Source organism: Myxocyprinus asiaticus, chromosome 3 (genome assembly GCF_019703515.2).
Source record: "Myxocyprinus asiaticus isolate MX2 ecotype Aquarium Trade chromosome 3, UBuf_Myxa_2, whole genome shotgun sequence".
NCBI classification, from domain to species: Eukaryota; Metazoa; Chordata; class Actinopteri; order Cypriniformes; family Catostomidae; genus Myxocyprinus; species Myxocyprinus asiaticus.
In genome coordinates, this window is record NC_059346.1 from 37,033,776 (window position 1) to 37,057,953 (window position 24,178).

The 24,178-nt window shown below is 38.3% G+C and overlaps 1 protein-coding gene across 7 annotated transcripts in view; it reads right to left on the reverse strand.

The window, feature by feature from the left end:
* The window catches only part of LOC127427451 (protein FAM222B-like), a 101,959-nt gene that overhangs the window by 22,869 nt on the left and 54,912 nt on the right, over positions 1-24,178 (reverse strand). For all 7 annotated transcript variants that reach the window (XM_051675118.1, XM_051675081.1, XM_051675073.1 and 4 more), the window contains one exon: positions 3,614-3,820. In XM_051675118.1, the coding sequence (XP_051531078.1) occupies positions 3,614-3,695 (82 nt within the window). In that variant the 5' untranslated portion in view covers positions 3,696-3,820. The remainder of the gene's footprint in view (positions 1-3,613; positions 3,821-24,178) is intronic.

Consider the following 24,178-nt stretch of genomic DNA (forward strand, 5'->3'; position numbering starts at 1 on the left):
ACACTGTGGGCCAATTGGGCTCCATTGTGCCTTTATGTGCATATGGGGCTCTATTTTCGTGAGTGTGCAAAGCACAGAGCAACACGCTACGATCGTGTGCAACATCTTATCCAATTTTCGTGCCAGCGCTAATTCTAAGTGCAAATTTCGTGCCAGCGCAAAGTGCAAATGGGCGTGGGTTGCAGTGTTTGCGCCACTGTGGGTGTATTGTATGTAAATGAAATGGCGCAAAGAGCAATTTGCTATTTTCCTAAGAATTTGGTCGTTGCGCCAAGACATTTCAGTACCACGTTTAAGTCTAAATTTGGATATTCCATATTCATTCACGTCCAAACTCTTAAAATATAGTGGAACATTAAATTAAGTCCCTGACAATCACCGTCATAGCAGACCAGTTTCTCTTTCCTACCTGTTATCCCCCCGTGTGTAGTTAGTAATATGACTCGATCTGTTTGGCCCAGTTGCACCTGGTATTAAGATGTGTTTTGGGCCATCCCTTTGAAATAGTAGACTCAAAAAGACAGGGTCCAAAATGTAGCATAGTAGCACACTTGACACAAGTCAGTGTCAGTATTAAAAAAATATAAGTGTACCTTGGTTCCAGTGTGTTTATCATTACACTAAACCCCTTGTAGTCTAGCTGTATGGAGGACCCTAACTTAACCCTATCCCTAACCTAACCCTAACCCTAACCAGACTTCCTACACACTGTGATGACGCCAAAGCTGTCAAATAAAAATATCGAAATTAGAGTATTCAGAGAATTTAACATAAAAATGCACATTCTAAAAAGGTGAAAACGGGGTCCAAAATTTATTGAGATTTGTCCATTTCTACCACATTTGGAGGTGGTTGAATACATGTTTCTTAGATTTAGAGAAACACCATAGTGAGACGTTTTCCTCAAATAGTTTATTCAGATTAGTAGTCGATGGATATGGGATTTTCAGTGGTCTATTTCTAAACCATTACATTAATAAAACACTTAAAAATAATTACTAAAGCATTACTGTTTTTTTTTTATTACACAGCAGGAATTAAGGAAATGTATATTCTCTGTTAGGGGGGAAATGCCCAGTCAAGGAAATTACGATGGTGTTGCAGCATCATGATTTATCTGGTGAAGAATATCTATAGTAATAAAAATATATCATTATATCAAATAATTTAAAATGTGATATTGTATTAAAATTGTAGTGGTAATAAACTGTAGTATTAAAAAACATAAATATTTTGAATGCACTCTTCTGTGTGCCAATACAAAATTTTGCTAATTAATTTTTTAGTTCACTAGTCATATCCCTTATGTAGGAATCCTAAACTGAGTATACTTTAAAAGGTCGCTTACCCTCTGGAGTTTACTTGTAAACAAACAAGTTATGTTTAATTAATTCTTGAAGTCTAACAAACGTGAAATGAATATCGTGATAAATATCAATAATGAGCAATATGAAAAAAAAATAAAATACAGTGATAATATTTTGCCCATATTGCCCAGCCCTACGTAAAGCCCTGGATTCAAGTAATGTAACTTCCTTTTTTTTTTTTTTTTTTAAAACTTTATTAACATGCAGCAATGCTGACATAGTAATTGATGTATGGCATCCTGAAATCAGAGACCCTCCCCACGAAATCTGAACTCAAGTGTTCAAAAGAGATGCACAGTACAATCAGGTGTAAACAATATTGTCTCGCCTGTCCATCTGTCATCTGATCACCCAAAGCGCATCTTAGTACCAGTTGTAAACAGGCTCTTTCTTTGTTTCTAATAGTTAGAAATCTGACTCTGTAATTTGAATTCTCTTCTTCAGTTAAAGATATGTCATCAGCAGTCTCTACGTCAGAGATATGCCTCCAGTTTCTCTCCTACTTGTTCTCCCCCTGTATTTCCTGTAGTTTGTAATATGACTCCATCTCTTTCTGTGTTTCCAATAGCAAGAAATTTGACTCTGTCATTGCTGTTCTCTCCTGCAGTTAAAGATATGTCTCCAGTCCATCAGTAATTGCTGGTTGATGAGGGTCTTCCTGAGGCAATGTGAGACTCAGTCTCCAGGCCATCGGCACTCCCCCGGCCGCGTGTCTCCATAGCATAATTTGTCATACTGATGGAGAGCTAATCCGACGGGATGTCTGCCCACACACGGAAAAGGTGATATTTTCAGCAGGTATTGTCCCTTGTAAACCGTCCTAAAAAAAACCTGTGATTTGACAATCTGTCACGGGAAATATGCTTTTGTTCACAAATGACTGCTCTCTCGCTCTCTCTTTCTCTCATTCTAAACATCTTCCATTCTCTCCCTCTCTCTCCCAGTCCCGTTTAGTCTCTCCTCAGACATTTATCTATTTTTGTAGATCTAATCTTGTCTTTCTTAAATGCATTTTAATGTCATGGTTGACAATGTGCATGTGAATTTGTGCAATTAGAACACTCAAGATTAGGGGTGGGAATCAGCAAGAACCTGGCGATACAATATTATATCAGGATCGCAATAATATTGCAATTCCTTCGGTTTAGTGTATTGTGGATTAAAACTATGATATATTGCAATCTTTTACTAACTTGTTTCTCATTCATCTTCTTTGGACTTCAGTGCATTGCACAACGAGTACTCAAATTACTTTTTTACTTATTGTTGAGTCATAGAAGTAGCATAGGCAAGTCAGTGTCAGTATTAAAAAAATATAAGTGTACCTTTGTTCCAGTGTGTTTATCATTACACTAAAACCCTTGTAATCTAGCTGTATGGAGGACCCTAACTTAAACCTATCCCTAACCTAACCTAACCTAACCCTAACCAGACTTCCTACACACTGTGATGACACCAAGGCTGTCAAATAAAAATTCAAAATTAGAGTATTCAGAGAATTTAACATAAAAATGCACATTTGAATGCTAAAATATGCTTTCGAATTTTGGATGTGTGCCAAGCACTGATGACGACTTACTGTATAATTCGAAGTTTGGTAATATTTCTCAGCCCTGTTGACAGCCATAGATGACGCATTTACTTAGCAAAATTTTTTTTTACATTTAAATGTTTTTGATTATAAAGTGTAATTTTATAACATTATACTGTGTATTATATTAGCCTTGAATTAGTAAAAAAAAAAAATAGGCTGCAATAGGGTTTCTAATACAGCTGCTGAGAGAGTGACAGTAAATTTGGCATCTTTCTCTCTTCTTACTGTTACTCTCCAGTGCGCTCTATTTTAAAGTCGTGGAAACATAATAATGGATTTTTGCTTTTGTTATTGGAGCAAATGGGAAAGCAAAAATAATATTTGCTGTGGTCTCCCATTCATTGCTATAGAAGTTTACCCTGCTATTGTTTACTTCCATGTTCCAAAAGCCAGAAATGTGAAAGAGGTCTATTGTAAGCTCATTCTGAGTTTGCATTTTATAGTATTCGTTGACCTAATGCCACAGTACATTTCATCTTCTCACACACTTGAGTCTGCGTGGTTCTCACCCCCCATCTCTAATTAAAACAGATACATCTTTTGACACAAACACACACACACACATCATGATTTAAGTGTGGTTCTTTTGAGAGTGCTGTCTAGGAGGACAACATGTATGCAGTGTGCTTGTGTATGTTGTGCTTCTACTCACATTTCTGAAGTCCAGTGTTCATCTGCGAGTGGGGGTGGAGTTGAAGTGAGAGATCACCTGGCCCTGGCAGACAGGCCAGCATCTCACACACACACACACACACACACACACACACACACGCACGCACTCACACACTCTCACACACACACTCACACATACACACACACACACTCCTAGAGCAACATGGGCCACACACTCCTCCTCACACTACAGAGGAAAAAAGAAAGAGAGAGAGAGAGACAGAAATTAGACCTTACCTCAGTAATTCAGAACTAAATTCAACAATGTTCTCACCAGCGCAATTGGTTTCTATTTATGTAGCATTGAGCTGATTTGTCCAAAAACTGTATAATGAAGCTAAAGTGCATTTTCTAAGCCACTAGCACTACAAAATGAAATGCAAAAATACATGCACTATGTCTTCCATTGGTTGGAAAAACAGATAGTCCCACCCCCAAGCTCACACCATTGGTTGAGCCAATTTTGCAATAGGCATTTTTCCACTGAAGGAAATTTTCCTAGTTCTTGGAACTATTTCAGGTTTTAGTTGTTTTTCCACCACTTGAACTAGTTCCATGTGGAAATAAAACCTGAACCAAACCAGAAACCTTTTTATTACCTGCTCCTGAGGTGGCGTCAGAACAACAAACGTTTCTCGTTGGTAAAGAAAAATACATCATCAGCTATCAGACAGCCGATACTGGCAAAAGTCCACTTAGTAACCTTTGTTAAAACTTGAGTTGCTGCTATTGTATTGCTATCTATTTCAAATCTAAATGGATAGATGGATAGATGGACAGACGCTGCTGTGCAGGATCCGCTGAGAATTTATGGAGAAGTTTGAAACGTCAAACAGAAAAGAGGTGTACAAATAATCTGATTGCCTCGTGAAGTTAGGCTTTGATGACATTAAACTTGTAGATTGAAAATAAAGAACTAAACAAGACTACAAGAAAATAAAGGATCATAAAATAATTTACGTTCCATGATTATCGCGTATATAGTTTGTACATTGTATTATGTATATAGTTCAGTTGTTCTACTGTTCAGTGCTTTCAATGTTTTGCTTACCTTTTTGCACTGCTTACTTTGTTTGTGATGTTGTTTGCACCTTTTAAAGGCTTCACTGTTTGTATTATTCACTAGTAAAGATGTTTTACCTGAAGGCTACAAGTGACTTTTTTATGTTTGCCATTTGTACATAGTACTATCCTACGAATCACAGCACTGATTGCATTGCTAGTTGAAATCAGTGTTACACATAGTTTCAAGTGGCATTGTTTATTGGAAGCACACATATGATAATGCAAATGTAACAAACAGCGTCAACGCCATCTCTTCTCTGCTCTCGCTCTCCTGTTGTTTTCCATCTCTTCCTAATCTTGTCCACCTGAAGTTTTCCACGTCAAAACAGGACAATAAAAATCAACACGAAAACTTTCACAGTCACCCATTGTTTATGTTTTGAAGTGAGTCCGTTTAGGCATCACCACCACAACAGTCACATGCTTACGTCAAAGCTTATTTAAACAAAGTTCCTGCTTTCGTGTCCCTGGTGGAAAAATTATGCTTGGAATTTAATCAGAATGGTTATAGTTCTACATTGAACTGATTTTAGTTCAGGTACTATTTCCACAATTGTGGGGAAAAATGGCAAAAGTCAGGCTGATCAAGATGCTAAAACAAAGAGCAATGTTTTGATAGCTCCACGGAGCCACAGAGTTACACTTCAACACACTACAAACTACACTACACCCTACCAATGGATTACTTACAGTTAAAACTGCATATTAAGTCGCATTAAGAGAAAGTATTTTAACATTTTAAAAAATTACACATTTCACCTTTAAACATAAATAATGTTCTGGCTGGCTATGATTGTGTGGTGTCGTGCAAAATTTTTACTCTCAGTGTGGACTGACAAATTACTTGTCATGTTTCGCTTGGTTTGGACACAGTGGTAGGATTAACACTTTACAGATCGATGATTAGAAGCTATTACAGTAACCACAGAACAGAACATAGTCCAACATACAGTGTTAGACAGAAACAATTTGTATGAGGATCCTTCAAAAGGACTGTGACTCTGGAAAGTGCTCTTGAGCGAGACAACTGGACCTGTGAAATGGATTGACTCTGGATTTCCTGCCTCATCACCATTACACCCCCGAAATCACTATACAAGTCCAACCACTCAGTTACAGTTAACCCTGTAAAATACCCATCCAGCTTTTATTTTCAGCAATCTCACATACTTAAGGATTTTCAAAACAAATAAATTAAAATGAATATTTAAAAGGGACGCTGCATATTAAAAGCTTACTGTAAGTAAAAGGTGTAAAGCTAAACGATTTGCAATCATGTTTTGGATCCTTTCACAACAAATAGGAGCAACGACATAATTACCATCTGTCAGTTTGATGCGCCCATTTTCAGTGAATTCATTACAATTCAGCAAGTGTTCTACTCAAGTGTGTCATGAGAAATGCAACCAAACATTATCTCAAATGAGTGTTTGAGTGTTATTTCACACATTTCTATGTGAAGAACAAAATTTTATGGCAAACATTGTTCTGTCATTTAAAAAGAGACCCTAAATTAAAAAAATAAAGTTATGATAGCTGCCAGGCATGTATTAACATCAATCAATCAAGTCAGAGTTAGGACATCAGGATTTCAAAATATCCTCCTTCATAACATTTGGCTCCATTTCCATCAGTCAAGTGTATTTGGATCTGTGCAAACCTTCAAGTACCTTTCCATGCCAAAGTGCTCTTATGGCATCAAGCAAAACACATCTAATCTCAAATTTGAACTTCAATTTAACATCAAACATACCAGACAGAGTGCTCTGACTATGCCCCAGGCGTTTCATCTCTCTCTTTCTCTCTCCTCACTTCCACGTCCTCCGCACATCCTCTTGGATGAGTAACTGTGATCTAAGGTGACCTTTTCTAAATTTTGAACTTTCAGATTTTAATTTTGACTTTGGAGAATCAGACCACGATGAACATAAGAAAACACATACATTTTTCTACCCTTGTTCTAATGTTGATGAATCTGGATTCTTCTAAATGAGGGAGTGTATGCCAGCAGTTAGTAATTAGCATAATATCTGCCCAAACCATCTCCATACAAGGGCTTTCCACACCTCACTTGAACAGGTGCATATATCATTATGCTCTCTAAAGATGCAAAGCGGACGGACGGACGGAGAGACAGACCTCACAGTGAAATCAGAAACAGTAGGATGACTTTTCTTTAGCTGAAATCACTGTGTGCTTACTGAAATCTGAACACTGCCTTCAGTGGCCAAAGCTGTAAGTGTTGTTGGTACATGATGTATGAGCAACATAACGACTTCCCGTTTGATTATGCTGCAGATAGAGTGATAGATAGACACACAGACAGACAGAAGACATTCGCACGGCTTTTAAATAAGACCCAATGAGTGTGAATGAGTGCACCTATGCATGTTTTGAAACTTAATATAGTATATATTTGCACAAATCCATACATACAGAATGCCAGGTATGAGCCTCAATGTGTTGAGTATGACGGCTCGGCCTTGTCAACCCCTCTGACACAGACAGCACAAGCAGCAACAGATAATGCCTGGTCATTTGTGGTGAACAACATGTTTCCCAGACGGTAATACAGCTGTGAAGTACACCCGCTTACTGCACACCAACAACAGAAACAACCACTGTATTAAAATATGTATAACCAGACAAACAGTTCAGACAAGAGGCAATTATTAACCAAACAACCAAAATAATCGACCAAAATAGTCAACCAGCACTTTTACCAAAAAAAGCAAAGGCAAAATCTATTCATGTTTTGTCAACTTTAAAAAAGCGATTGATTCCATTTGGGATGATGGTCTATATTATAAAATTCTACAATCCGGCATAGGGGGTAAAATGTATGACACAATTAAATCTATGTATTGGGACAACAGGTGCGGGGTTACAATTGGCAATAAAAGAACAGAATTCTTCACTCAAGGGCGTGGAGTGAGACAGGGCTACAGTTTGAGTCCAACTCTGTTCAACTCAGGGGCGGACTGGGAAGAGAAATCGGCCCAGGAGTTTACATAGAAACTGGCCCAAAAGTTGTTGAGCTGCCCCCTTCGGCATATCGCGGCGGCCAATTTCAGCTTATAGTGGCCCATTCAGCCCCGTTTCGCGGCCAGCCCTTCGGGAAAAGTCCCGGTTCTCCCGATGGCCAGTCCGCCCCTGGTTCAACTTATACATTAATGAGTTAGCAGTGCTACTGGAACAATCTGCAACACCCGGTCTTACTCTAAATAATAGATCTCAAGTTAAATTTCTTCTCTATGCAGATGATCTGGTGCTGCTGTCAGCTACTGCACAAGGGCTACAGCAACACCTGGACCTGCTGGAGAACTACTGTCAGAACTGGGCCCTGACAGTCAATTTGAAAAAACTAAAATGATTATCTTCCAGAAAAAAGCCAGATTGCAGGAAACCAGATACACATTAACTCTGGGGAACACTGCAATAGAACACACCCTAAACTATAACTACCTCGGTCTAAAAATCAGCAGTTTTGGTCTGACAGTGAATGCACTAAAAGAGAAATCTAGAAGAGCATTCTATGCTATTAAGGGCAAATTATCCCATCAACGTGCGCTACCCGGACGGTTTTCGCGGTTGCGTCTCTGTGTTTATATACCTGCGTCCCCCGCTAAACGCGTTTAGATGTGCTCTACAGTATGGAACAGACTTTCTGTGGACCCTGTGGAGGGAAAAAGCAATATTTACCTACATATATTTTTACAAAACTCTTTATTTATTTATTTATTTATTTTTTTATGTGAACAGGGTGTGCAAAACCTACTACTTCACCCAGTAACATTTTGGAATTCAGTTGTTATTTAAGTTAATTATTAATATTATTACCCAAAAATTATTTATTGTTGTCCAGTTTGTCATTATAATATGATACAGTATTACTATTATTACTTTGATTTATATACAATAGTAATATATTCCTTTCTTATTTACTTTACTTTCACCAGGAGCTTATTTTCTGATGCTGCAGTGTATTGTTCACCATGTTGCATAAGGCTGTATTTTTTGTAAGCATCATAGGCAACATTAGTAACAGTATTGTAACAGTAAACATACAAGGCAAGGCAGCCCCTCAAGACACTAGAGCAGAAGGAAAAAAAACATTGCTGTTTATCAAGCACTGAAACTTTGCTTGTTGCAGAACAATCTGGAATAATGTTAAACATTGTAACACATGCGCTAAAAACAATCTAGACGCAACGCAACAAATGAAACAGAACGCAGGTGTCTCGACATGCATTTTTGAAAACTGAAGGTGTTATTAACTTGACACAGTGTCTAAAAATGTGCCGGTCCTGCGTGTGACACTGAAGAAACAGCAAGATGCGGAGCAGCAGTCAAGGATGTTCATCCAGCGTGTTTACATAGGAAAACAATGGAAATACAGAGCAGGCAAACGCAAAACACTATCGGTGTGAACGGCCCTTAACTCATCCGTTCGCGCATATCTGAGCGAGAGCACGTGGGTGAAAGAAGTTCGGAAGGCCTATATATATATATATATATATATATTTTATTTTTTCTCCATAAATTACAAACACAAACCCAAAGTCCTATCTGAAGAACTGACCAGAACCCGGCGGCTTCTAATGTGAACTGCTCTGAAAGCGAGCTGACAACAGGTAATTTGTGCGTGTACCCAGAATAACATGTCACTCAAGTGGTTTTTGCTGAGCTTTCCTTACGGGGCGGGGGCAATTGCGTGGTGGTTAAAACCACTATTGTCTGGGCCCCCCTCAAGCCCAGGCCCGAGACAAAAGGTCCAGTTGTCCCCCCTTATCGGCGGCCTTGGGTATATTAATGTACATCTGTCAACATATTTTTAATGCTCATAATGACTTGTAAAATGCGTATCCTATTTTATATTGTATAGTGTATATTGTTATTATAGTTTTTATTTTATTCATTATCTGGCACCTTTTTATTGTTTTTTATAGTGCATATTTTTATTGTTTTATATCTTATTATTATTTTATTGTCATTATCTTTTCTGTGTATTAATGCTTTGGCAATACTGTATGAAAAAGCAGTCATTAAAAGTGCTTTAAACTGAGAGAGAGAGGGAGAGAGAGAGAGTAGTGAAAGGTCATGAATGCAGCTCATTAAAATCCAACCAGTGCACTTACAAATCAGCATGACACAAACATACTCTCTATCGTTGTCAGATATACCCATGAAAAAGGCAAGGTTGAGACCTAGTTTTCATCCCTCAAATGTCCTTTTTCAGTCTATCACTCCCTCACTCTCCACTGATGATGTCATTCATCTGTTCCTCTTGTCCAGACTCTTTGGGGGTATATACACTTGGTCACTTAATGTGTTTTTGCTGATCGGATTGCTTTCCAATCATGAATAGACCAAGTTTAAATGCTCACCTATTCACGGTTTACAACCACAACTGTATGGAACAGAAGACCAAACAGAACAGTACAGGCTGATATTTTACAAAGTTAAAAAACCATTAAACACCACTGTCATGTCACAAACCATACAGAGGAAGAATGAAAGTTAGTTTGGATTCAAGCTGCTAGGGATGTTTGGGTCAAACCACATCTAATAAAAGACTCTTTTCTCTTTACTTGTGTGCATGGGAGGATAGAGGGTGGGAGTACATGGGAGAAAGTGGAGTGGAAGTGAGCCATTTAGAAAATGACTACAGTAAGCTGTAATCAGGCTCTGGTGGGGCTGTGCTCCGGAGCTCAGACAATCTGCCTGTACTGGCCTTTACGCTCAGAACAAAACAGGCTAATTACACTCAAATATACACATACAATAGAGAGAGAAAAATCCAGTGTAGGCTTGCATGTAGATCTTCCGAGCAACACAAAAAGCTATTGAGTGAAATGACTTTTCAGCAGAAGAGTGGAGAAGAGAGATTGTGATTATCATTTATGAGGACTACAGAGGAGGATGTATGGTGGGTGGGGCGGTGAGGGCTTCCATTTTTTCTTTTTTAAGAGATTAGCTTTACCCTATAATACAAAAGCAGCTCAACAGGAGGGAGAGACAGAAAGAGACACTTGTTGTAAATAAATGTTCACATCATTGCGGGCTCATTTATAGACTCAATTTATAGCAGCAAGCGGCAGCCTGAATAGATTTTGCTTTAACTGCATGTTGAAGCCACGCAGTCATGCCGCTGTCAGTGTACTAGTGATGACTTAAGCACATCCCAGAGCGTTAAGCTCTCACAAGCTTTTTATTTTTTTGCTGTAGCCACAGATATCACATCTTTCTGTCAGAGTTTTGTTATTCTAGCAGACAGGGTGTCATCTTTAAGCATGTGAGTTTGTGTGTGACACACAGACATTAGCTTATATAATGTTATCAGTGTGAAAGAATGGAGTGGCAAAGACGCTAATAGGCTGTGTGTTATGGAGAGAAAAAAGGACAGCAGCTGACAAGACAGACAGACAGACAGGCAGACAGACAGATGTACAGACAGACAGACCGACAGACTGAAAGAAAGATTAAAGAAAGAAAGAAAGAAAGAAAGGAGAACTAATGAAGCACTGACACTTCTCCAATTAAAGGTGAATAGAAACATTTAAAAAAAATTAGGTGAAGAATATTAAAACTTAAAACAGGTTGTCCATTCATCTTCTTTTCCCTGTAATTGATCTATTTGGGACTTCGATTAAATCCCGCTTCTTCCAGCTTTTTGAGACTTAAAAAAAAAAAAAAAAAATTAATTGTTTTTCGTCTGTCTATGTTGCTCTCTGCATTTTTATTTATATCTGAACCAAATTATGTCGTTCGGAGCATGTGCACACACTGCTGAGGCCAACTTTGGTCCGATTTATGTGTTTACATGTTGGTTGAAGCTGAGCTACATTCATATTGTCAGTTAGTCCAACTTTGCAAAAATCAAACTGGTACAATTTCATTCAGACTAAAGCATTTACATGACATTTTTAAATGATGAATGACTGTTTTAGTCCAGCTAAAATGGAATTTTTAAAGTGCATGTAAATGTACTGAATGAGAGATGCCAATTTTTGGCACAATGAGCAACAGTGACCATAGGCTATGCAATTGCAGAGCCCATAAATAACGACCTCTAGAAATAAAAATCGTTGTCAGTGTGAAAGGGGCATAACTGAAAATGAATGACTTCCAGTCGCTTTGTTGCTCCAAATCACTGTAAAACACCCCTTTAGAAACAGACTGAGAGAGCGCCTTTGACATTTCTACAGATGATCGTTCAGCTGCTGAACATAAGGTGCAAGTACAGCAGTGATCTGTGGGTGTGTGAAAGTGCGAACAAACATGTGGAAAGATCAGAAGAGTGAATATGAGTAAGTGTGAGAGTGTTTATATGCGTAACAGAGAGAGCGCCATTGATCGAGCTAGAACTAAGCTTCAAGGCAAGTTTTCCAACACTGTATGTGTATCCAATTAACTAATATACATCCTGAGTTCTATTTTGAAATGTATGGACAAGCACCTAGAAACACCAATATGTAGAACTAGTAGATGTGTGTGTTTGTTTATAACCTACTGTGAGGTGTGAACAATGAACCAAGGCACACTCTGTCCCAATGAAAAGGTGTTGGAGCTCTCTGCATTTTTATTTATATCTGGACCTGCCTGAGCAAGACCATGTATAATGTGAAGCCCAACAGAAGTGACCAAAAGGAGAATAAAACCGAGAAATAAGAACAGCAGAGTAGAACAGAGACAAAACTGTCAGACACAGAGTCACACACACTCTAAATACTAAATACCTGTTAACTCTCTTCAGTTGTCCACTAGCCTTTGTCCTATCTGTCAAAAGTAGGTGGCTCTTGGCAGCTATAATGGATGGAAAAAGCCACAGTTGTAGAATTTCCTCAATATTCCACTCGTGAATCATTTTCTCTCCTCTTGAGTAGATACACCATTAAGTGTGACAACAGTGTCTGCCCTAAAACAGCCTCTTGAATTGAGAATGAATTTCAAACAATTACATGAACTATTTTAAATTTGGGTGCAAATTATAATATGCACAAATTCTGAAACGCTCTTATTCAGAACTGGATAATTTTTTTTAAATATGTATTTTCATGACATTCGGTTCTATTAACTTCAATAACTCACAGTGTTTCCACAGCGGCACAGGTAGATCTACAGTGCCATGCCAAAACTTTTAGCTGAGGTGCGGGTTCACAGTCTGAATTGAATGTGATGAAAATTAAATACTGGGCGCCATGAATAATTAGACAACAGATCTTCTTATGTCCTCTTAAGACTGTCAAAGTAAAATTTTTAAATTCTAATATTCGAAGATAAAAATGCACAATCAAATGCTAAATGAGCATACTCCAGCCACTTTATTACTCGAGCTTGCAGCTGACTGGTCTGTGCTGTCTACGCATCATTTAGAATGTCCACTTGGACGCTTTCAGTGTAGACGTTGCATCACATTAGTCATGCTGCGGCAACGGATGAGTCCAGTGTAGACAGAGTGTTATGCGCAGTTCAGAGCAATCACATTCTTGGGCTAAAACCGATGCAGTGCATAAAAAAAAATAAATAAAAAAAAAGTAAAACGACGCAAAAGTCAAAGACATCTGTTTAGTACATGCTTACACAGAAAAAGACGGTCATGTTCGAAGTGAATGACCCCTAGATGTGAAGGTCTTTGGCGGTTGTATCTTGACTATGCCTTGCTCTCTTATCAGCATCTCGGATTATACTTTAGATACATTCATACAACTGTATTTAAAGCTTAAATATGTAATTTCTGCGCAACTACTGCCACCGAACAAAACTGCAAAAATAAACAATGTCTTCAAAACAGTTTTTTTGAATACGCCACTCATCTGCTGTTGTTCAAGCAGTCAGATAGTCCCACCCCCAACTCATGCCATTGTTTGAGTAACATTGCTGGAGCGGGTCTAAGCAGGTCGTTCAAAACAAAGTTTTATAACATCACAGAAAACACGGTGTTTACAGTTTTCAAGAAAATTAACCTATGAATGGCTTACTTATAGTTGTCTCTGCATATTAAGCTGGGATAGGAGAAAGTATTTTAACACTAAAAAAGTTACACACTTCAGCTTTAATAAAAAACACTGTGGTACTGCCAGTATTATGAAGCTTGAGTTTGTGGTAGTACTACGGCACCGGTATGTGCAACACTATGTTTACATAGAAACGTCTACTGAGGCATTTCTTTTCTCGCTTTACTTTTTTACTTAATATTACAAAAAAAAATTAATTGGCTAAATCTTTTGACTTTATCAATTTAAGCACAGTTTTTAACTGCCAGATACAGTATGATCTTTGAAATAAACACTGTGCTAATTGGTTTATATGAAGGAGCTCTAAATTACTAATATATATATATATATATATATATATATATATATATATATATATATATATATATATATATATAGGCCTTCCGAACTTCTTTCACCCATCTATATATTTATATAGATTTGTTGCACCCTCTTGTGGATGTAGGAGACAACTGCGATTTAAAAATCAGATGTCTTTAAAATCCCCGCCTCCACCTGAAATAATGTCTTTTTTTGGGGGGGCGGATTTTCTCCCCTTTTCTCCCCAGTTTGGCATGCCCAATTCCCAATGTGCTCTAGGTCCTCGTGGTGGCATAGTGACTCGCCTCAATCCAGTTGGCAGAGGACAAATCTCAGTTGCCTCCCCATGTGACCGTCAATCTATGCATCTTATCATGCGGCTTGTTGAGCGCGGTACCGCGGAGACCAAGCGCATGTGGAGGCTCATGCTATTCTCCACGGCATCCACGTACAACTCACCATGCGCCCCACCGAGAGCGAGAACCACATTATAGCGACCACGAGGAGGTTAACCCAACGTGACTCTACCCACCCTAGCAACCGGGCCAATTGGTTGCTTAAGAGACCTGGCTGGAGTCACTCAGCATGCCCTGGATTCGCTGAAATAATGTCTTTAAAATTTTAATATAATTTGACTTTTGGTAATATTTCTGTTAAAAATTCAAAAATAAATTCTCAGCCCTGTTGACTGCCCTAATCTCCTCGCTGGTTGTACACAACAAACATACAGCATGACCACTAACTGTGAACTTCTGACTCCTTTAAAGGTGCTATATGTAAGATTGACAACAAGCGTTTGAAATGGGTACTGCAGTCCAAATTCAAAATATTGGAGAGTTGTCTGCCCTGCCCCAGACTCGAAGCTCATGCGGGTTGCCAGAATGAGGACAACTCTTGCTAGGGTGGAGGTGCTTGGACCATTTGCCTGGACAAATATGCCATAATCAACAAATACATATGTATTCATTAAATGTATAGAGTAAATGCATTCATAAATTGAGTCAATTTTGAGTCAAGCTTGTGGTTTCTGTCGTATGTTTCTGTCACGCTGGTTGTTGCCGAGGTAGTAAACAGCCGTGGCCTGTCTGCTCCGCCGCATTAGTCAGAATCACTTCACTGGCTGTGTCTCGCTGCCTTGAAACCAGGCTGCACATGAAACAGAGTATGAAAGCGAGTACTCAAATTTTGAATTTACTCAAAATGTCCATCCCTACTAGTAGCAGAGATAAATTAGATAGCTAATTTTAGGTGACGCTCAATGCTTACCTGTTAAGGAGAAAATTAGCCAACTAAGCATCCGTTTTAAAGGATTTCTGGGCTTTAAGCTGTCTCCATCTTCCAAAGGCATCTTCAATATTTATCCTTGTTTTACTACGCCTCTGGTCATGGTGGTTTTTAGATGGATGGCGAGGCTTTTTAGGTCATGTGGAATCTGTTATCTCTGATCCAGTTAATTTGCTGGTTTCCATGGCTGCAGCACGCAGTGTTGTTTGCCTGCAAACTTGTTCAAATCTGGCAACCCGGCTGTGTCGAAATACTATTGGTGAGTGAGCAGTGGGCGGGATCACACAGGCGAAAACATAAACAGAAATTCTGGCCCGGAACGGAAACTTCAAAATAGAATATACTGGCTGTAGCATTGTTATTGGAGAAGCCAGTATTTCAACTTAGCATGTGTCCTAATTCTCTAATGACGTATTATGGTCATTTTATGATTTAGTACAGTAAAAATATTACATATAGCACCTTTAAAACGGTTCTTTTTAATGAGTCGGTCAAAAAGTCTACAACTTGTGTTACTGGGTTCAACTGACTCTGAATCAGTCTTAATGGTTCTTGACTTACTCACTGGAACAAGACACTACTTTTGTCAGTACTTTAGTTATGTCCGCTGGACCACTTTAGTACTCTTCAAAAAAGTACTAAAGTACAAAAATAATAATTAATGTAATCATTAAGGAACCCCGATCATCATGTAAAATTTGAATCTGAACCAGAATCATTAAATTCCTTACAATTCCCATCCATAATGGAGAACTGAGGAAACAGATAGATTGAGTGTGTTTATGAGAGACAGAGCCACTCACTGGTTATTAGTTTACCTGTGCACTATAAATCACTGGATTTATCCTGCAGACACAACTGTATATACACAGACACAAATATATCAAGAATGCCGGAGTTTCTGCAAGTGTCTAATTTACAAGTACATTGTCAAGTCTGCTGTAGAGTTTCTCACTAAATACTAGTGAAATGAACAAGAAACAAATCAAACACGAAAATGTTTAACCCTAACCCTAACCCACTCCTCATGCAACAGGATACACTTTAACTAAACACCTTACATCTAGTCCACCACTAAAAAAAAACCTTGCATGACCATTAAAAGGATAAGCTTAGATTACATTTTTACAGCCTACCTCTCCAAGATGACATGTCCACACTGATATTTGACCATTGAGGAGTGAGTGTCACTCACAAACACTCTTCATGTACAATGAGCACTAGTTCACAAACAATAACACAACAAGGAAGAAAAAGCACATAAAATAGGTAGAAGAATTAAAGACAGAGTGAGACAATTTCATTTATGAACAGATTCATCCATTCACTGTTCATCCATTTGCTCAAGACTTCCGCTGCTCATCTGAAATTGGACACCCTGGTGTTAAATTGCGGCAAAAGGAAGAAAGGAGAATGATTTTTAAAAGGGCATGAGGAAATGCTCTCTGGGATTCAGACAGCTGCGGTCTCATCTCAGAGAGCATTAGAAGAACACATCCATTAAAACAGTTGTTCCAATGTAGAAGGGCACATATACACACAAACACACAAAAACACCCTTCACAAAATTTTGCTAAGGATGTAACAAAATGTTTGGAAGAGACCATTTGTATGTTTAAAGCTGCACTACGGAGAATTTTTAGTTTTAAATATCAACAAAAGTCCATTACTGAGCTAGTACATAAAAATCTGTGTTCAAAACCCTGTCCTTACTAAACTAAGCCTACAATAAATATTTTTATTTTGAGCTGTCAGGTTGGATTTGGCACGAAGTTGCAGGATTACAACATTCATCCTTGCATGTTGACTTCATGCCCGTAAGCACAGAAAAGAAGGACCTGCATTTGTGACGCATTTGTGGCGACAGTGGAAGCTACAACAGTTTCAGCAACGGCAAGTCAGAAGTCTGAATAGATGTTTTTTGTAATTAACATTTTTATTGATTCATGTGCATATGACAGTGGAAAAAACTCAACACATATATAATGAATCAACATTTTACATTTAAACCCTACTAATACAATCCCACCCTGACCCCTAACGAACACCCCTGTGGTCCCACATAACACACACACAATCTAAAAAAATTAAAAATATAAATATATATATATATATATATATATATATATATATATATATATACACACACACACACACACACACACACACACACACACACACACACACACACTTACATAAAATAATATATATATATATATATATATATATATATATATATACATACATACATACATACACACACACACACACTCTTAAAAATTGCTGTTAATTTACTTCAAAATATCAACAGTATAATCCTGTTATTTTTAAATGCAGTACATTACTGGTAATTTTGGTTGGTTAAATGACTTAGACGTAATATTACAGTATTTTACAGTATTGATTGCTCAAAGGAAAGAAAACAGTACTTTACAGTATTTTTTTGCATTGCATTTTGGGAACACAAGACTACAGTGAGCCCACACGTGTTTAAGGGGTGATTTTTTCACCCATCTTCATCTTCTGAATTAATACGCGAGTACCCTTTTGCTTTGCTTTTTAGCATAGCCATAAAACATTACATTTATGTTCAATTCAAATTGTGCTGTGATAATGATTTTGGTAGCCTACCTGCCATCAAATCCCAATATCAACTAAATAAGCTGTTTGTAACGTTATATTTCTGTCTTTAAGCCCAAGATCTTTGTTTCTTTTACTAAAATTGTTTTCTTTAAGTGATTTGTTGTCAGATTGAATAATGCACTGGATTTGGTTTAAGTTGTTAATTTGCATGTCAGATTTGAGATGGGAGTCTGAGCTGACACACAAAACAGTGCAGAAACACCTCACTCAAGTGGTCAGTGTGGTCAGATAACGTTAACAACTTTAACGTTCAGATCTGGGCTGCAATCGCAAAAGCATTGTAAGCTTAAATAGGTTGTAGAAACCATTGGTGACAATACTTTCTACAATCTACTTACGACGAAGTTGAAGTATACAACGCTTTTGGGAAACGCAGCTGTACAGTTGATAATGTTAAGTTTTATGCAGGGATGCATGATATTCCTTCTCTTTTAATCTGAAAACATTGGTGATACTGGAATTGTATCTAACTTTTTAAACACTTGTTTCAGTGGGAAACCAACTGTAACTGTGACACCGAGTGCAGCTGGATTTCTGAAACGGATCTTCCATATTACAGGGTGAGATTCATAAAAACATAACTTTTTTATTCTGCGAAGTGCAGCCTTCAAACAACGTTGCACATTTTATTTAAATAATGTTCCATTGTTGTCTCTGTAGCTGAAATGACGTTTGTGTTCTGATGATGATAGAAAATCATACACATTTGGCATGGCATTAAGGTGAGTAAATGATGATTGAATTTTTATATTTGGGTGATCTATTCCTTTAAGAAAGCTCTCCTGACACTATTTATGAGTACACACATTTGTTTTTCAGGTGTTTCATCGGGATAAATCCTGAGAGAGGCACCAAGGCTGGACGAGGCAAAGTCCTGTCAAAGCATACGGGGAAAGTCGCCCAGAAAAAGATGACATTAGTCAACCCTCGTGTCTCCAGTCTACTAAAGAAACGAATGGACTTTGAGTGGGACTTTATATAAGTCAGTGAACCCAGTCATTCACACACACACACTCACTCAACTCACTCAAACTCACACAAACACTCACATACGAACACTATCTCACACACACACACTCAACACACACAAACTCACACAAACACTCTCTCACACACACACACACACACGCGCGCGCACACACACGCTCACACACACACTCAACACACACAAACTCACACAAGCACTCTCTCTCTCTCTCTCTCTCACACACACACACACACACACACACAAACACTCTCTCTCACACACACACACTCAGTACGCGCACACCACACACACACACACACACACACACACACACACACACACACACACACACACACACACACACACACACTCAATACACACAAACTCACACAAACACTCTCTCTCACACACACAAACACTCACACACACACACACACAAACACTCTCTCTCTCACACACACACACACAAACTCACACAAACAGTCTCACACACACAAACAGTCTCACACACACACAAACTCACACAAACACTCTCTCTCACACACACACACTCAACACACACTCTCTCTCACACACACACACACACACACACACACACTCAATACACACACAAACACATGCACACACACACAAACTCACACAAACACTTTCTCAGACACTCACACTCACTGTTTTAGTCATTCATTCAGCTACTTTCTCAGTTTTTTACTGAGTGTTTGTGTCCAGAGTTCAGTGTTTGGACAGACAGAGATTTGTTATTATTTGTTATAATATGTATTTATTATTTATATGGCTGAAATGTAAGTTTATTAACCCAAATCAGCTTTGGGCTTTGTTTTACCAATTGCCTTATAATTTTGTACAGCTGTTTTGCAAGAATGGTGTTTTGCAAATAAAGAGAGACGTTTTGAAAAGACACTTTGAAGCTGTATTATTTGTCTTAAAAGTTTAAGTCACTATTTCAAAGGCTACATTTATACACTATTAAAACATGGTATTTTTTATTGCAAGACTAAGGAATAATTTATTAAATCACAAGGTTTAGAAAAAAGTAAACACATTGTAGTCCTTTTTGCTAGCAGTCCATTACTCAATAGCTTATACAGTAGCATGTAGTGTATTTTTACTGTAGTTTACAGTAAAATCCTGCAAATATACCTCTTGTGAAAAAGTGCAAATAAACAGTAATTAACTGCTAATCCTTTTGTCAGTGTTTTACTGTAAAGGTAGTAAAATAACTTTATGCTGTATTTGCAAAAACAGTAGCAAACTGTAAATTTCAGCTACAGCAAGATACTGTTAATTTTACAGTAACTTGCTGGCAACCCTGCTGCCAGTTCTTTACTGTTTTTTTACGGGAAAATTTTTAAGTGTATATACACATATATATATACACAAATAAAATAATAAACATACATGATTAAACTACACTCTCCACATCCCCTCCCCGAGATTCCCCCCCCAAAAATAAATATTTGCCCCATTTTTAGCAAATAAGTCACTCAACCCCAGCCTTCTACTTACCACCTCTTCAAATGCAGCTACCCTCCCCATTTCCACACACCACTCCGAAAAAGAGGGTGCTCCATTTGACTTCCAACCCCTTAAAATTACTTGCCTGCCGATCATGAGACTGGTCATAACCCAATTTTTTATATGATTATCCCCTAAATGCATGACCGCCCCATCACCCAAAATACAGAGTCTGGGACAAAGCAAAACCTGAGTGTTCAAAACGTCGCACAAATACCTCTGAACCCTCAACCAAAACTCCTGGATCTTAACACACCCCCAAAAGACATGGGTAGTGTCTCCAACTTCTGACTGGCATCGCCAGCAAGTGGTTGTGTCTTTAAGACCAAGCCTATATAATCTAGAGGGGGTCCAATAAAATCTAAAATTGCATAAGGCGAACCCTTGCATCTCTAGATACAGACTTGACATTTTTAAGAATCTTAGTCCACACTCCATCCTCCAATACCAAATTCAAATCTTTTTCCCATACTCTCTTGAGAGAAGTCAAGGCTCCATCCCCCAGACTCTGAATTAGTAGGGAGTAATACACTGATGCTTCATGGCCTTTTCCAAAAGCAGCAATCACCTCTCCCAAAGCACTTGCCGCTTTAGGGGGGTGCGTGCCACTCCCAAAAATAGTGCAGAGTAGGTGGCGAAGCTGTAAATACTTATAAAACTGAGATCTGGGAATGCCAAAATGTTGAACCAAATTTTCAAAAGGTCTCAATACTCCACCCTCATATAGGTCACCAAGTGTAGTAATCCCCCTCACAATCCAATTTGACCAACAAAAAGGGGACTTATTAATACATAGTTTAGGGTTCTGCCATATGCTCGAGGCTGCGTTTAAATAAATATCCGAATTAAATACTCTGGACACTTTTGTCCATATCGAGTGCAAATGCAAAATAACGGGGTGCGACTTAACCTCTCCGGCTAGTTTGATCGAAAGGCTTTGCAGTGGCGAGATAGGGGCAAGAACTTCCTTTTCAATACAAAACCAGGGAGGGGCTCTCTCAGGTGGAAGCGACCAATGAACCAAATGTCTAAGACCGAACGCATAATAATAAAACAAAATCTTGGGTAGGCCTAGCCCTCCTTTGTCAATTGGCTTATGTAATTTATTGAAATTTAACCTGGGGCGCATACCATTCCAAACAAAGGAATTCGCTATGCTATCAAATTGCTTGAAATAAGAGAGGGGGACATCTACAGGGAGAGACTGAAGCAGGTAGTTGAATTTTGGAATACAATTCATTTTAATAACATTAACCTTCCCAATCATAGATAAATGTAATGAAGCACACCTGTCCACATCGCTCGAAAACCTTTTAATTAAAGGGTCAAAATTAACCAACTAAATCAGACAAATTTGCTGGGAATAAAATCCCCAAATACTTAATGCCCTGTTTGGGCCACTGAAAGGCGCCCGGCTGGAAAGCCGTTTCTGGGCAGTACGCTGTCAGCGCCAAAGCTTCGGATTTAGACCAAGTGACTTTGTATCCTGAGAACTTGGAAAAGGAATGAATAATTCTGTGGAGGCAAGGCATAGATCTAGTAGGTTCAGAGACAAATAATAAAATATAATCTGCGTAAAGCAGAAGCTTATGCGCCACACCTCCTGCTGTCACCCCTGGAAAATCATCCTCCTTTCTTATCGCGGCTGCTAATGGTTCCAGGGCAAGACAGAACAATAATGGGGAAAGTGGGCAACCCTGTCGAGTGCCCCTATCCAGAGTAAAATAATCTGAAATTAATCCATTTGTTTGTACCGCTGCTACAGGGTGTTTATAAAGTAACTTAATCCAACCAATAAATGTACTCCCGAACCCATACATTTCCAAAATCTTAAAAAGATAATCCCATACTACCACATCAAACGCCTTTTCGGCGTCAAGTGAGATGGCAGTGACCGGAGATTGTTCATTCGCCACTGACCACATGATATTGATGAGACGCCTGATGTTATCAGAAGAGCTACGGCCCCAAATAAATCCCACCTGATCTATATGTATAAGAGATGTCATAACCTTACTTAATCGGTTAGCCAAAATTTTTGACAATATTTTTACATCTAGTTGGATCAGGGAAATTGGACGGTAACTTTTACACTCGCTTGGATCTTTGTCCTTTTTAAGAATCAGACTGATCCGGGCTTGCGTCATGGTTGGCGGAAGCTTTCCATTCTTTAATGATTCAGTATAAACTTCTAACAAAAGTGGAACCAGTTCTGTAGCATAGAATCTAAAAAATTCAGCGGGAAAACCATCTGGCCCCGGAGCCTTGCCAGTAGGTAGGGACTTAATTACCTCGTTAAGCTCCTCCAAGGTTATCTCAGAATCAAGAGAGTTTTTTTGCTCAGACGTCAGTTTAGGAAGATCTAATGGTTCCACAAAGTTTCTAATATCTTCATCAGTAGATGAAGACGTGGAACTATAAAGATCAATATAGAATTCTTTAAAGGCATTATTAATATCAATGGCTGAGGTAAACATTTCACCACCAGCAGATTTCACTGAGGGAATAGTAGAAAAAAACTCTCTGCTTTATATATCTAGCCAAAAGTTTTCCTGCTTTATCACCCGACTCAAAGTATGACTGTCTTGCCCTGAATAACCAAAACTCCACTTTCTGCGACAAAATAGTATTCTATCTACATTTCAATCGGGTCAATTCTCTGAGGCCATCAGCTGACATACGGCGCTTCAGCTCTGCCACTGCACTTTTAATATTTCCTTCCAACTCCACAAGTTCTCGTGCTTTGGATTTTTTGATGAATGAGGCATACTGTATGATCCAGCCCCTAAGAACTGCTTTAAGTGCCTCCCAAGCCACGCTCACAGAGGATACTGAGGACCAGTTGGTCTCCATATAAATACTGATTTCAGTCTTTAACATTTGTTGGAAATCAGGATTTTGCAGAAGGGATACATTAAGGCGCCAACTATATGATTTCTTTTTCTCTATATGTGGCATCACCTCTAAACTCACCAGGGCGTGATCTGAGACTAAAATGTTTCCAATTGAGCAATCAACAACAGATGAAATTAGGGATTTGGATATAAAAAAAATAAATAAAAAAAAATCTATTCTAGAATAAACTTATGGACTGATAAAAAAAATTTATAGTCCCTACCGGATGGGTTAAAAAGTCTCCAAATATCCGAAAGACCAAGATTTTTACACATCCTGTAAAGTGTCAGTGTTGCTCTAGAGGGTTTACACACTTTTGCTTCACTATGATCAAGGACTGAATCCATCAAAAGATAAAAGTCTCCTCCCAATATTATATCATGAGGGGTGCCAGCGGTTTGCAACATCCCTTCAAGATCTATAAAAAAGCCCTGATCATCAGCGTTAGGTGCGTAAATATTAGCCAAAATCAACCTTTGCCCTTGAATTTCAGCTAAAACAATAATTACTCTTCCTAATTTATCTTTAATCTGTTTGAGACATTTGAATTGTAAATGTTTATTTACCAATATAATGATTCCCTTGCTCTTACTTGAGCCAGTACTAAAGAAAACATGTCCACCCCATATCTTCCCAAATTTTTCAGCTTCCTGCTGGGAAAGATGTGTTTCTTGAAGAAACACTATATCATATTTCTTACGTTTAAGTAAAGTAATAACCTTCCTTCTTTTTATGGGGTGCCCCAACCCATTTACATTCCATGTGGAGAGAGATAGTACACTCATATTAACATTTGACATTTTGATATTGTAGAAAAAATTAATTGTGTCAAAAACAAAAT